This window comes from Haemaphysalis longicornis, unplaced genomic scaffold (assembly GCF_048455015.1).
Source record: "Haemaphysalis longicornis isolate Haplotype H1 unplaced genomic scaffold, Haemaphysalis longicornis Haplotype H1 scaffold_2, whole genome shotgun sequence".
Classification (NCBI taxonomy): domain Eukaryota; kingdom Metazoa; phylum Arthropoda; class Arachnida; order Ixodida; family Ixodidae; genus Haemaphysalis; species Haemaphysalis longicornis.
The window spans coordinates 188,525,662-188,540,462 of NW_027526295.1; the positions used below are offsets into that span (position 1 = coordinate 188,525,662).

The 14,801-nt window shown below is 46.9% G+C and overlaps 1 protein-coding gene across 2 annotated transcripts in view; it reads right to left on the reverse strand.

Annotated features, from left to right (window-relative positions):
• Nucleotides 1-9,175, reverse strand: part of LOC144169658 (sodium/potassium/calcium exchanger 4-like) — a 37,778-nt gene extending 28,603 nt beyond the window's left edge. Inside the window, exons 1-2 of one of the 2 annotated variants that reach the window (XM_077698925.1) lie at nucleotides 8,763-9,175; nucleotides 4,943-5,185 (exon numbers count right to left, since the gene is read on the reverse strand). In XM_077698925.1, the coding sequence (XP_077555051.1) occupies nucleotides 4,943-5,185; nucleotides 8,763-8,781 (262 nt within the window). In that variant the 5' untranslated portion in view covers nucleotides 8,782-9,175. The remainder of the gene's footprint in view (nucleotides 1-4,942; nucleotides 5,186-8,762) is intronic. The other variant, XM_077698926.1, reaches the window with a different exon arrangement.
• Nucleotides 9,176-14,801: the final 5,626 nt, after the last annotated feature.

Below are 14,801 nucleotides of genomic sequence, written 5' to 3' on the forward strand. Positions count from 1 at the left end.
ACCAATATTTTACTGTGAAAATTTGTGCATAACTGATAGCAGCAGCGTCATTTCATTGAAATTGGCTACGGATTCATTTTCACACAAACGCGATAACAAACGATGTCGATGTCAGGCAAGATAAGAATAAATACAGTCCCCTCAAGCGTTTCCAGGAAAGATGGAACCAAAAGTATCAACAGATGACGCGAGAGCACTGCGAACACAGGAAAACTTAATCGAATTGAGCAGACTTCAACGGCATCTACTATGTAGAGAGAGAGAGAGAGAGAGAGAGAGAGAGAGAGCAGAGAGAGAGATAGTTACAGCGGAAGGGGTGGGATGGGAGAGGGGAGACTGTTACGAGGCAAGGGGGGGGGGGGGCAGAAAATTGTCGCTTCTCGATGACTTTTGCAGCGACGCAAGCAGATACGGGGTCAATTTTTTGCCCTCCTTTTCATTTTTGACCTTAAGAAATAGTCGCAGTCCTCGACTCAAGCGTAAGCGATTACATGCTTGAAGCTGGTTTGAATGAACCCTGTGGAATTGAAGACTTTGTGATAAAAAGTAACCACAAGAAACATACCCGTCCAGCTAATCATTGACTAGCGCACATAGCATCGTTCACCTAGAACGTTTCAACAAGGTGCGACGCATGAGCAGCCAAAGTGACACTGTTCACTTTTCGTGCCTTTTAACGTCGTATTGCCCTTTGCGAGGAAACGGAAATCCATGCATTTAAAACAGGGCACACAGACCGTGCTTTGGGAGCAGGCGCGCGTTCGTATGGTGGCGTTGCAATGCCTGTTGGCTGGTGCTAGCGTGGCATTTAGTCTTTTGCTACTACTGAAAGTACATCTTCTTCACGCTCTAAAACCTGAGTGGAGCCTTGTCCCCTTTCCGGTGGTGTCACGCAGGGGCAGGTTACTGAACCCACAACCAAAGGGCGCCCCACTCTCACAGGAATGGCGGCGGACCAATCAAATCCCGCGCCGGGGGAGTAGAACGCAGCACCGACGATGGGCACATTTCGAGTTTCGAGAGCGGGAAGCCGAAGCCATCGTCAAAATTGAGTCGCGCTTACAAAACTGAATCTTGCGGCAAAGCTAGCTTTCTCGTAACTGCACTGTACATCGCCCTCTATCTAGTGTTTCTATCTTGAAAAAATACTGAAATTGATCGCTAGGACGACTCTATTACGACACCGACTTTCTACTACGTGTTTCTTTTTTGCACTTCTTTGTCTGATCTCAGTTCTGCGGGTCATCCTTCTTCACAGACTGGTAGGGCACAGATTTTTTTTTCATGGGCCCACTAGTGGCACCACTGCTAAGGGACTAGAAGTTTTTGACAGAAATGTGTACGAAGTAATATTGCATGAAGATAAATCAATTGAACTAAGTTGAATAATTGCCCACTTGCAGTGTGAGAAAGAAGGCCGAGAAATAGTCGAAATTTAGGTTTAATATTCTTTAACATTCAGTACCGTATCTTGCGAAAAATATTTTTCTAGTTTGAAAGTGTGCATTTAGCATCCGTGCAAACCTTAATACCAACGGTCTCAATTCGGCACTTGGATCGTGTGGCTTGTACGTCTTCGTAGAACCCAGTAAAATTCCTGTTGAATTGTATACGAGAGTTTTTGTTTTTCATCTCCCATGCAACTCTACACGCTTTCAAATTAAAAGGCTCCAGATGTTTTTCGGGACTTTGTCAACTGTAACAAAGTCGGTTTAATTTATAGACATTATTTGCCTGAGCGGACAGTTTTCTGGGGAACAACGAAATCGATCCAGCCGCTGTCTAAGCACAAGGTGCTTCTGTAAACTCAAACACTGACGTTTTAGCGAGATATTATAGTATGCACCGTTTTTGCTTCAGACTTGAGTGTTTATTGCCTTTGCTTCATTATGCTCATGTATTTTGCTTTTCATTTTTATTATGTTTCTGTGTCCTTCGTGTCCTGTTGTCTCTTTCCGACGTTTTCACAATTCCACCCCCTATGTTGAACTTGATATTTCTTCTTTAAATTTTGGATATTGTGAACCTTTTCTCTTCTCCTTTTTCTATTTTATTCTCTTTACGCGGCATTCGTGCATTTCTTTCTTTTTTGCTTGTAGCTATGCTTCTAAAATTTCTGTGGTGGTACAGTCGTCCACTGTCCTATCAGGAGCAACGCTTTACCCACTTATCATTTTCTCCTGTCATGGCGTAAGGTAATCTGTTTACTACTGCGGCATTTCTCAGAGGTATAAGGGCGTACATTTATTGATTTATTTATTGTAGGGTTTAAATTTGATTTATTGTAGGGTTTAAAGGGACACTGAAGTGAATTTGTCAAGCTCCCGTTTTTGCTTGCACTGCGTAGACTGGCTCAAATTAGCACACTTTTCATCGTTTATTCGGTTGACAAATCGGTAATTATTTTAAAAAGCGCGAAAGAAGAAAAACTACCATGCGCCGTTTGCGGCGGCCGCACCAACTAAAGCTGTGACGTTAGGAGGAGCGGGCACCGTGATTGGACGATGCCCAAGGTTTGCAACCAAACAAGTTTCGGTTTCGGTTTCGGTTCCGTAAAACACAACCGTTGGCGTTGTTGGATGGGCATTCTCAATAACTCAGTAATCATCGTACCGCGCTTTTGCCACGTTGTCAGCTGTAAAAATGCATAAAGATAAGCCTCCTAGGACGGATTGGAATCGTAGCATTCACTAGCCGAAATCTACGCAGTGCATGAACGCCCTCCGCGTACCCGCAGACGCCCAAATGTCATGCGCTTTTCCCCTATATTTGGAGCTTGCCTCCCTCATGCCTGTGTCGTAAAAAGCGCGTTCGCACCAGGCCAAGGGTCTGTTCATTCTGGCCTGTGCCCACTGCCTGCAAGCAGTCGGTGCTTATGGCAACAGCACGCCAACGAGAACTCGCTAGCGCGCCAGTGCCAGCCTGGGAGCGTTTTGTGAACTAGTTCGTGGAGCCATGAACGTTGCGGCCCAAAAAAAGGTGAACTCAATAGAGAAAACATCGGCGGAAAACGAAAAAGTTAACTTACAAAAAAAAAAGCACGTACCTGCGGGGATTCGAACTCGTGACTTGCAAAACACTTGCGATGACATGCCTAGCGCCCCAGACCACTGAACCACGAAGCGGGATGCGAAGACCTTGCTAATATAGGGTATATATTGTACAACCGGTTTACACTTTTATTTAGTTTTGGCATTTCAAGCAGCTTAGGTGACTATTTGTTGTACTGCGCTCGTGCAGTAAGCCTCGCCCGAGTTTCCACAGTAGCTCACGTCTAGCAATTGCATTTCGTAGACGGAAAAGCGTTCGCAGATGCGTAGTCGTGCTGCTGACCGCTGTGCTTGTTCGCCCAGCGCAAAAAAGTGCTTCCCGTGCCCTATTTTTACGCTGTACGATAAAAATATCAGTTGAGTTTATTTCCTTAGTACCTATATTGACTTCGCTGACTCTTCTCCCGCCTTCAAGAGGCCTTATATTTTCCTACTGGCATGCCAGTCAGCGAAGCGTCGCATGTGCGCTTGTGTGAAGCGACCTTGACTTGGAGCTAGATACAGTGTACAAACTAACCAAGTAAAGAAAGGCAAATTCTACCATTCACAAACGTGTCCTGGCTTCGTTTCAACTGAGCGAACGAATTGTGACGACCCGTTGGCGGCCGGCGGACGAAACGCTGGGCCGACTGACTCTGTCTGAAGGCCGGGGAGCCGTGCAGTAGCGCAGCCGTTTGCCAGCTTATCCCCTCCTGACGTCACACGAAAACGCCGCAGAAAAAGGGTGAGCGTAAAGAGAGGAGGACAGCATTTTCGAATTAATTTTTCTACTACATAAAATCGCGTAAACGCGCCCAGGGTGGTCGAAACATGCCCTGGGGACTCCGGACTACAATTTGCGCAAGTAATCCCGCAATGTTTACATATCACTTCAGTGTCCCTTTAACGCGCCGACGCAACGCAGGCGATGAGGCGCGCCGTAGTGGAGGGCTCCGGATTAATTTTGACCACCTGGGGATCTTTAACGTGCGCCGAAATCTCGTACACACGGGCGTTTTTGCTTTTCGCCTCCATCAGAAAAGCGGCCGCCGCGGCCGGGAATCGAACCCGCGACCTCGTGCTCAGCAGCGCAACGCCTTAGCCACTGAGCCACCGCGGCGGGTAGGTCCTCCACATTTACTTTAACAGCTTTTCAGAGGAAAGCTTGAGATATTCTACGCTAAAGCTGAATCTGATGTTCCAGCTAAGCGTGTGGACGACTGTACCAAGGAAGAAGCCCGTTAATGAAAACTTGCGCTTTACGCTACTACCAAGGGTTACTTGTAGGCGTGCCATATTGTGATTAGCTGGGTCTGAATAATACAACGAATAAACAAAGTATCTCAGGATGTTTCTCTCTTGCGAAAGGTCCGACCGGTTTCTAAATAGCGCTAGGGACCCTCATCCCACCTTTAGCACGTGAACAGATTAAGCGGAGCGCACAGCGCAGGCTGCTAGATAGGAATTTAACCACAAATGACTGCGCTGCACGCTCTGCGGCGTCTTCGTCACCTTACGAGTCCTGTGACATAAAATGCCCCCGCAAAATCCTCAAACTTACGGCTTTGCTACGAGCCCGTGACTACTCTTACCGCCATATCTCCACCTAAACTTGGGGCAGCGGTAGCGTTTCCGTTGCGCAAATTGTGTGGCGTGGTCCTTAATTACACTGCTTCAATATATAAGTGTCTTTTCTTTCAGCTTCAATGCTCTAAATATGCACACACGCAGGATCCAATGCGAGCTGACTCACAGAAGTCCCTGACCACGTATCGTGGAATCCTGGTGTCATCCTTGATGAACCAGCGGCGGCGCACTCTTATGGAAACGATGCGCACCTCCGAGTTCACACGGGACAACTTGAACCCACCACCAAATGAACCCGTGGGGAAAAGAATGTCGCAGCCACTCACAGTCGGCCATGACTTCCAGGGACGGGACGAAGTACTTCTGGCAGACGATGGCCAACAGCGCCAGTGCGTAGGCGGCTCCTAAGAAGTGCAGAGTCACCCAGCCGCGCTGTCGCTGCGCCTGGCTGAACAGGTCGGCCGGGAACTCGGACCGACCTCCCAAGCCGGCCGCTGCTGCCTCGCCACCACCAGCAGCAGGGAGGCAGCCTGGCGCCGGTGGTGCCTCGTTGCCTGCCGTCATCTCGGCTACACACCACACGTCACAGGAGTACGCGCTTTTAAATGAATAAGCTTACCTATGTGGACTCAACGAGCAAACCCGTCTGTAGCTCTGTAGCGATTAATGTGCAGCACTTTCGCCGCACGAGGAAAGGTGACGAATCAAGGCCTTACAACCTTTATGGTTTCTTATCATGGTGTTCGAATTGCCCATAAAAAAGCTTTATAGCAATGCGCTTGTGCAAAGTAGCGAAGCCGGCAACGAAGCCGCACAATGCTCAGCGCTTCGTGGGGATCCATGCGGCTTTGTTGAGCTGTTTAACAAAAGCTCAAGGGTCTTCATTTTTTAATGACAGACCCCTTAAATTGACCGCTAAAAAAGGCCTTCCCAGCAAAACCATTTTTTTTTATTGTGGTGGAGCCGACACTAAAGGGTGAATTGCGTAAGCGTTTAAAATGCAGTTCCTGCTTGGAAGTTACTGCAATTTTTTATCGCCACGGGATACCTACTCAGCTCACAACTGGATCACAAATATCCAAAAAGAAGCACAGCAAAAAAGGTCAGTGCGCCGTCTGATTAAAACTGTGGTGTTGGAAAGGACGTTAGGTCTAAAATCGACTGAAGGGCTACTCCGTCTTTATTCAGAGGGCATTATACGCACCAATTCTATACCAAAACATCAAACAAACAGGAAGAAGCAGAGTTCTTTCCATCCTCTTTGCCACGGGACTGGTACCAAATACAGCAGCAAATATACGGCAACGCGTACAAAAGAAAATGTTCACGTCTGCTTGTTAATATCAGTCTTTTGTTTTCGATCCAAAAATTCCCCGCATTTCCCCGAGGGGAAGAATGTGAAAGTGCGAATGCACGAGTTGAATTTGCGCGGTTCGGTAATGTTCGCGAAAGAGAGATCACACACACACACACAACTACAAAGAAAGAAAGATGCATTTATTCACAGACACCTATTTGTGTTGTCGTTGTACTTGATTGCTAGAGCGGATCTCAGCTTTGAAATTTCGTGTCAGTACTCCTTTAAGCAGGTGCATTAGCCCTTCTCACGCCCGATTCTTGGCCAATCCCCCACGTGGGTATGTGCCATGTCAGCGGCCAGGCAGCGCGCGCCCATCTCCCCCCGTTGCCAAGGAAGACGAGGAGATTCCTGGCCAATCCCCCACGTGGGTATGTGCCATGTCAGCGGCCAGGCTGCGCGCGCCCATCTCCACGTGCGCGGACATCGCCGGTGGACGCAGGTTCAGGGTCGCTTAAGAAGTGCATTCGCACTTAATATAGCGTACTTACTAATACGTATTGCTACGTCGCTTCAAATTCTGTAGGGCTGCAGGCCCTTGCAATAAACGCACTTTCTTTCGCCCAAAATAGAACGAACCAAACCATGCACGGTTTTCCTCTACGGCACTCGAGTATGCAGTAAGGTGGGGAGGGGAAACGAAGAGGGGGCCACATCCCATTCCATCGGGACCAATATAACAGCACGGGTGGTTGGAGAAGGAATCGCACGAAGCCCCTCACGCTACCTTTCATCAAATAATGACCGACTATAATTATTTTTGTGTTGAAATCACGCAGCAACAATGGGCGGTTTGGATGGATACCCTCACCGTAGCGATCACCTATTATTGTAATTTCACTTGGAAGAAAGGTATGGAGGGAGCTTAAAATTTTCCAAGAGTGCGAAGAAAGGCTAGCTCGGCATTATGTTGGCCGGCTGTTGAAATTTCCGTTCAACTTTGTTGTCACGCCAGTCACCAATACACCAGTCCCCTGGACAGCACCCTCGTATGCTTGTTCCACTTGACCGGGTAAACATAATTTTTCCGCAAGTTCAACTACGTTTTGGTGCTCCCGTGGTGTATTTTCCCTCTCTCGTACATCCAATAGTTTAATCTGGTTTATTTAGTTCGATACTAAAGCATTCATTAACCCAACGGAAGAGGAGAGCATTAAAGCTTCTCTTGTGGCAGCGTACTTGGAATATTGAACAGAAGCTTTTGTCGATTTTTTTCTATTTTGACGCCCACTTTAAATATCTTTAATCAGAGTAGTGGTATCAGGAAGAGAAAATCAATAGGCACTCGGCATCGGTATCAGCTCTTCCTATCAGTCCCAGCTCTCTCGTTTCTGCCGAAGTAGGCCTCTCTGCTTGCCCAGAATATTTTTCCCGACTGCCCTCTTCTAGGAAAGCAGACAGGAGTATTCCTGGCTAAAGCAAAAACTTCTAAATCTACAATATTTTGCCCTCTTTTCTGCTGCAGCTGTCAGCCATCACTTCAAGACACCTCCCGTTTCGCGACGTCGATTTCTGCGAAAAACTGAGCAATCATTCACCCTCGACGCAGAGCCTCAGCAAAGAATCAAAGGGACGCCATTTTATGGCCACAGTTACTTTGATCGGTGGGGAGCACTGAGCATAACTGCACGGCGGTATCAGACGAGAAATTGTAGATAGTTGACATAACAGTCAACGTTGTGTTGAATTTGAGGCGGAACTCCGTAAGGCTTCACCATCGACAATACGCTCCGATGTTTATATTCCGAGGGAAATTGACCAATCAGTGGAATATAAACTAATGGCGAGTATTATAAAATCACTTAAAGACACAAGGCCCATCTTAGGTTTCACTCCAGAGACAGGTTTTGACGTGTTTGTAAATTTTTGTTTAATTGGTCTGCACAGCTTAGTGAGTATGCTTGACTGTTTCGTCTAGCATTCAGACCAGGGGTAGCATATCTCACGGTACATGCGCCGAGCTTCACCAATTACTGAAACAAGTGACGTTGGGGTTGGGGTTTTATACGTTTTTTCGTGTATGAAAAAACGTTTGACCATAAAGTACACGGGCTGAGCCACTGTATACGCACAACGGCTGCGAATTCTGCTGACAAAATGCGTTGCCGAACACACAACATTTCTTGTGCAGGTAGATTATGTATTGAATTTGTTTATTTTATATCATTTATGTTCCCGGGACAATCTGGCCTATTATTAATTATATTGTATACGGGAGAGTTAGACGATTCACGGCTGCAGGAATAAGTGACTATTTGGCGTTATGCTGATTGTACCGGCAAGGTCGGAATGTTCCATTGATGATTAGCAGACCACCCATTCACCTATCATTATTTTGCAACTAAATGACATTTAATACGTGGGAATGTCTTTAAATGATTCCGCCAACACCAAAATTAGCTTTATACCCATAAGTAATCACGTACAAGGCTAATGGTCTTTTTTACAGGGAATGCATAAGACCAATCTAATGGATTTTATGCAACGCGCTGCTTAGTGGTACCGAGTTCTACTCGCTAAGTTCACACTGAACATAGCGGAAGAGAATCATCATCATCATCGTAATTATCATCATAATGATAATCATTAGCCTATCTACGCCCACTGCGGAAAAGAATGTACTGAGCTTTCAATGGGCAGTTCCCGTGGAAGTGGGGGAGCTGGCGGGCACAAAGCTATGTCAGCAGTTGACAGAACTGAAGCACTGCATTATTTTAGTCACAGATGCCACAATTTGTTGACACGAGGGGTCACTCACTTCCTTTGACTTACTAAGAGCAGTAACTCACCGCACACGGCCACTGGCATTCCCCCGTAGAGGAGAAGCAAGAGGACGAACTTGGCCAGTGGACGCTGCCTTCGCCAGCCGTCACCCAGGGTCGGAAGCCGACCACGGGAGGCCGTCGTCAGGACATGCTCAGGGGAAATTGGGGTATCCAGATTTGGAAGAAAAAGGGTGCGCCGGGCACTTCGAGCGCTGCGCGATGTGACGGAGCAACGATTCGTCCCCGGGTCCACTGGGTGCCGTGCCGGTCGTGGGAGCCGGGCGCTGTCCGCCGGCTTGGGTTTGACTGCCGCGAGAATGTGGGATACGCCTAAAGGGAGGACGCTGCTTGATGCCCATTGTCCTGGGCGTCTCCTCCGTGCAGCAGCCGCTATCGACGAGTCCTGTTATCCCACTTAGTTGCGGGCTCACCGATAAGAGCCCAAGTAAGCAGACGGTTCATTGTACACCACCGGCTGTACAAGTCTAGAGTCAATTTCCGGCTTTGACGTCGATATCATTTTGTTTTTGCTGTGGCACTGAGTCATAGCAATTATATTTTTGTATCCACGTCAACCGAAATAACAAATCTTTCCCCATTGCTTTTCTGGTTCTTGCATAGCCTGGTGGCCTTTTTCGTCGAGGTGGTGTGCGCCGTTGGTCATTTCCATCTGCCTCTTTATGCTGCTTTGGAGCCTGTGTGGCCACTGCAGATGTGACGCGCTTCGCTATGTGCCGGCTCCCTCTCCAGCGCCCACTTATCGGACAAAACACGCAAGCTCTGCATGGGGCGCGATGCTTTGTAGGACACACAAAAACAAAGGCGCATTGTTTTTCTCTGCGAACCAACAATCTAAGGACTTTGAAAGGGCATGGAAATATGAAAGGAACAAGGAGCGCTGTTTTTTAAAGGTTAGTTGTTGTTGCCCTTACCCTATTTTTACATTCTAAAATTGTGTTGTATATTCTCTATTTTCATTTGTTATTTTGGTATCTAAAATAATATAGGTCACAGCTTAGTTTGATGGACAGCCTTTTAGCCAATCCCCCAAGAGTACATGGGCTATGTTCTGAGGCAACCGACCGACCAATCGACCGACCAAGCGATGTAGACGCGAAAGAGTTACGAGTTACGATTACTCCCACTTATACCGAAAATATCGCGAATGCACTCGCGGAAGAGGCGCCCTAATCGCCTTCGGCCCAGAATTATCATGTACGGCCATCAAGCATCTGATAGAGAAATCCTATCATTGTCGGGCTTCACCCCAAACGATACTGCTTCGGGTCTGCTACAGACTACCGAATGCAAATCCAGACTTCGCAAACAAACTTAATGACATGCTAAATGCGCTCACCACAGCCAGCCCCCCCGAATGCCCATATTTTGCTGTTTGGTGACTTTAATCTTCCCAATATTAACTGGCAAACCGGAACAACCACACAAGAAAACCACAATGGCTCGAGAGAATTTATAGATGCTTGTTTCAACTTTAACTTATCACAACTTGTATCAGAGTCATCACGTGTTGCCGACAATTCTGCGAACATCCTTGATCTCATCCTAACCACCCATCCTTCTAGCTTATCGTCGATTACCTATCTCGAAGAAATTAGCGACCATAAAGTTATCCATGCAGATTTCTTATTTTCCCCAAAACGACGTAAAATGTTAAACAAAACAATTTGTTTATATGATGAAGGTAACTATTAAGAAATTAACAACCAACTCAGTAGCTTCTTCCCAGATTTTGAAGACCGCTTTCGTAACCGATCCGTTAATGAAAATTTGGTAGTCTTTAAACAGAAGCTTAATGAACTGAAAAATAGGTTTATTCCAAAGACCACTCTTCGTGCCACGCAGCAAGAGCCCAGGTATACTGAAATATTAAACCGACTAAGCAATAAGAAAAAACGCCTTTTCCACCAGGAAAAATCTAAAGGAACACCATGCGCATGGGATGGGATAAATACTACTCCGCCGAAAATGACTGTCTTACTGCAATTCGCAACGCCAAGCACGCATTTTTTAACACGGACCTACCCAACATGCTGAGTGATAACGTAAAAAAAATTGGCAGATCGTCAATCCAAAACAATCTCGCACTATGCGCCTCACTAATGAATCAGGTGAAGTGACCGCAAATGCCGAGTGTACTAACATTTTTAACATTGCATTTTCGTCGGTGTTCACCAGAGAGCCTAGTATGCCTCCCATTCCCACAACCACTCTGGTATCTTCCAGCATGCCTGCGCTAGCATTTTCCACAGACGGCATTTCTTCTCTAATAAAAAACATTAACCTCATCCTTGCTCCCACCAGGGCCCCATGGCCTCTCGTCTAATAAAGTTTTTCACTCACTCATTAAACTTTCCTCGTCATGTGGCATTGACGAAATTAATTCAAAACTAAAAGAACATCACCAATACAATTGTACCATACTTGCACCTCATATTCTCACAGTCACTCACCACCGGCGACCTTCCGGATGACTGGAAAATTGGCATGGTCGTTCCAATCTACAAAGCAGGTGAGAGTAACTCCCCATTTAATTATCGTCCCATTTTATTAAGAAGCATCCCATGCAAAATCATGGAACACGACATATATTCTCATGGTATCAACTTCCTCGATTCCAATAGTTTCTTTCACCCCTGTGAACATGTCGTCCGCAAGGGCTTTTCCTGCGAAACGCAATTAGCACTCTTTCTTCACGACATACATACAAATCTTGACACAAACCTTCGGACTGATGCCATTTTTCTTGACTACGCAAAAGCATTTGATACAGTTCCATACAACAAATACAGAAATTATCCAGGCTAAATCTCGACCCTAACGTGTTATGATGGATTAAATCTTTTTTAGCTAATGATTCTTAATTCCTGCACGTAAATAACGGATCCTCTGAACCTCTCGAAGTAACTTCAGGAGTACCGCAAGGGTGCGCCGTTGGCCCCCTGCTATTTCTCATCTACATAAATGACCTACCCCTAACTGTGTCTTGCAAAATCCGCATGTTCGCCGATGATTGCGTGATTTACCATACGATAACTAATGCTTCCGATCAACTAACCCTACAACACGATCTGAATAACATTCAAGAATTGTGTGACAACTGGCTTCTCAATCTTAACCCCAACAAGTGTAAAGTTGTCTCATTCACTCGCCGCAAAAAATCCTTTCCTATTCTCATACCAAATCACCTGCGCCCCTCTAGAAATAGTACAGTGTTTTAAATATCTAGGTGCCACCCTGTCCGGAGATCTAACTTGGAATGCGCTTTTCACAAACATTATCTCATCTGCAAACAAAATATTGGGATGCGTGACGCGTCATCTGCGTTGCGCACTTCAACTCGTAAAACTGCTCGCATACACGTCCCTCGTCAGGCGAGAACTGGAATACGCCTCAGGTATATGGAGTCCGCCTCACAATTACCTAATCAATGACCTTGTATCAATTCAAAATCGATCAGCCCGATACATACATTCGTTATATTCTTATGACATTAGTGTTTCATCCTTAAAAGCCCAATCTGCATTACAGCCACTTCCCCTTCAACGCCTCATAGCCACTCTTTTCCTGTTTCACAAGCTGTTTCATTGGCCCCTCAACCATCCACCATACGTCATCCCCCCGACGTACTTCGCACCGCACCAGCCACCCTCTCAAACTCAGGAAGCAGGAAGGCCGGAAGCAGAAGTTGCGAGCCGAGAATGTAGCCCTGCACGTGTGAAACATGAGGGGTTTGTAGTTGTTGAACTCCACAAATACGAGGAAGTGAGCAATACGAAGGCTTCATATATTTTGTTGAGGTGCTACACCCGGGTGATGTGTACCACTAAACTGCCGCGTCAGCCTACCCGCTGTTTGATTGTGCGCGTCCCATCAACGTCGAACACGATGCTGAGTAGTTTCAGTAGTTTCAGTGCCTGCCATATTTCAGAGCTGAATAAAATGATTATGCCGAGCACTGCTTGCTGCTTTAAAACTTTGGCGTTGCCCGGTTGAGCAAAACAATCTCGACAGGTGTGTCGTATTTTCCCCTAACACTGAATGAAGGTAAGAGGATCTTATTAAACACATTTGCAAGACTTTTACAATAGCAACCCGCGCAAACTTACTAAAAAAACGCTGTCCTGCTACAGCTGGCATTGGTTAGCCACGTAAAAAAAGGTCAAATTTAGGTACTCTGCATCGGCTTCATCAGGTGGCGCCACAAGCATCATCGCACGCTGCAAAAAACGCTGTACTAAAACTCTCAATGAGCGTGTCACGACGAGCGTACGCTCCACTTAACGCCCAGCAATACGCTCACGTCCGGAACGCCTATGTCTACTTTGGCCTACAACCGCTGCGGGAGATCAGCCGTCTCTAGGAAATGGGGCAGCTGACCGAACACTTCGCGTTTGCTGGCGGCAAGGCCCTCCGGGAATAGCAGGTCTTCTATTTCACGAGGATGGCTTGGTTGACTAGTTGGTGATGCATATTAACAGGGTTACCAGCGCACGCAGACAGGACACAGATGGAAAAAACGACAGGAGAATCGGCGCCTTGTCCTGTAGTTTCCACCATCTGCGTCCCCGTCTGCGTGCGTTGGTAACCCTGTTAAGATCTTTTATGTTAATGCAGAGAAGGAGCACTTGAGCACTCTGCGGGATGCTGCAGTACTCTGTGGAGCTCTGCCCTCGGGCAGGTGCGCGCCCCTACGTGATAATAATTGTGAATACACCACCTGCTCAAACGGTGAAATGCGCGCTACTAAAGCTCTGTTGACGTTGTGTGCGATGAATTTACCCTGGCGAGGGAGACAATTGCCCTTGTCGTGAAACTAGTTTTTGCCACTACCACCTGTGCCAAAACAGCAGGGGTAGTTTTGAGGTGAATCGGGACATTTTTAGGAACCGTATGTTGGCAACTAATCTCTGCACGGATGGCATGCGAGGCCCTTACCCACTGTCACGAAAACGCTATTGGCGGAATGCTGGTAAGAACTATCCTGTACTGTGAAGTGCTGTTAAATACCTGATCTACAACTAAGCGTGTGATCTCCCAATGGCTGATATGCAGGATTGTGGGTTTCCCTGCCTTAAATGCTGCCAAAGATGCCAGCCGTGCGTCTCCAGCCTCTTCGCACCCGTCAACGGCGGTCTCAACTCTTTCCCACAGCTGGTGGGATTGGACACAGGCTCCGCCCCTCATCAAGATTCCTGGAAGCGCACGAGAGGCAATGCGCAGTCGCCAAGCATGCAGTGGTCCCCTGGGTTATTAAGCCAATAAAAAAAGAACAAAAATATCATAGGCCACAAACTGATACGAGCTGAGAATTTGTTTTCTCAAGCCGCATGAATGCAAACAGATTGCGCTGTGTAGGAACACGCTGATGATAAGAACGGTCTATTCGTGCATGTCTGCGCTGCTAACGCATTGTTCTGTCGAGCCTGCCATGCAGCTCCGGAGACGGCGCTTTGTTGCTGGGGGAGGTAGCTTATCAGCACCGTCGCCTCTTCAGCCACGTCGAGAATTAGCGGAGCCAGATTACGCCGAACTTGCTATGCCTGAACCAGAAGATAAGTGTTAACAAGGCGGAGAAGGCACAGCCGTTTGGTTAGACACTCACGTAGCGGCTTTGGCAGTTGCGGTTTTATCAGGGCGCCTTTCTAGGCTCATGGACTGCCAGCTGAGACGAGGACTAGAACTTGAACGTAACGATTTCCCGTCATGGACGCAAAATAATGGCGTAACTCGATGGTAACTTCCACGTGCGGCGACAACGCTTAGTTATTTTAATTACTATACACAATTACGTGAAAGCCTCGAAATTAAATTCGTAGTCTTGTGTGTGGGGCTAGCTGAAAAAAGTAGGTAATCAAGCCAAAATGTGGGTTCAGGTTTATGCCGCCTGGTTTCAGCTTACCAAGAATGTAAAGCTCCAAAACTCGCGACAGATAGTCCCCCTGAGGCAAGCCAAGAACGACTTAAATTTTTTTTATTTGTGTTTATGTCAAGCTAAACCTCGGCTGATTGCCGTCACAAATACAGAAATGTTGAGGTGATCTG